Source organism: Candida margitis (genome assembly GCF_024628925.1).
Source record: "Candida margitis strain CBS 14175 chromosome Unknown scaffold183, whole genome shotgun sequence".
NCBI classification, from domain to species: domain Eukaryota; kingdom Fungi; phylum Ascomycota; class Pichiomycetes; order Serinales; family Debaryomycetaceae; genus Lodderomyces; species Lodderomyces margitis.
In genome coordinates, this window is record NW_026261838.1 from 1 (window position 1) to 977 (window position 977).

The 977-nt window shown below is 37.7% G+C and overlaps 1 protein-coding gene across 1 annotated transcript; it reads left to right on the forward strand. All coding sequences in view use genetic code 12, as the record gives it.

The window, feature by feature from the left end:
• Window positions 1-412, forward strand: CANMA_003593 (SOU1; the record flags this gene model as incomplete). The annotated part of the gene is made up of 1 exon (XM_051815782.1): window positions 1-412. A coding segment is annotated over one exon (412 nt), but the record flags the coding sequence as incomplete, so codon positions are not given.
• Between the last annotated feature and the right edge of the window lie 565 nt (window positions 413-977).

Consider the following 977-nt stretch of genomic DNA (forward strand, 5'->3'; position numbering starts at 1 on the left):
CGACTTGAATGGTGTTTACTACTGTGCTCATACTGTGGGTAAAATCTTTAAAAAGAATGGTAAAGGCTCATTAATTGTGACATCCTCGATATCTGGTGATATTGTCAATATCCCTCAATTACAAGCCCCTTATAATACAGCAAAAGCTGCCTGCACCCATTTGACAAAATCTTTGGCAGTTGAATGGGCTCCATTCGCTAGAGTGAATTCTATTTCACCGGGTTACATTGATACCGATATTACTGATTTTGCTAGCAAAGATATGAAGGCTAAATGGTGGCAATTGACGCCATTAGGAAGAGAAGGCTTGGCACAGGAATTGGTTGGTGCTTACTTGTACTTGGCATCGAATGCATCGACTTATACAACTGGTGCTAATCTTATCGTCGATGGCGGTTATACATGTCCTTAGAAAGTTTTATAGAATAGATGGAACTGTGTTAGGTGTTCAATGCTAGTAGTCCTTGATTAAGTAATAACGATGATGTCATGACTATGGACTTAATCAAGAAACTCGGGCTACATTTGATATCATCTTGAACAAAAGCTATACGAAGCAAGAGTTGCTCTGCAAGTATACTTTGAGATAGTGGTCCACCCTTAAGTTTTGATCGATATCTTTCAACTTCCTCTTCCTTCTTGTTTTTTTATATTCTTTCGAGGCGTCGGAGTTCTTGTCTGTCGGGCGACTAATTTACTGCATATAATGCAATTTTGTGCCATTTTTTTTGGTGCACGCAGTGTTACAATTGCTATACCAAAGCATGTTGTTCACACAAACACGAACTCCCTTCAAGCAATCTGAACAAACTATAAATACGACAAGAAATCGATGTTGAATAATTTTTTCACACTCCTTTGAAACTTACAAATTCAATCTCGAAATAACCTTCATTACCTACAAATATTAAGTTATGAGTAATATCCAATCTTACTGCAATCCAGAATTAGGACCATTACCAACAAAAGCGCCAAGT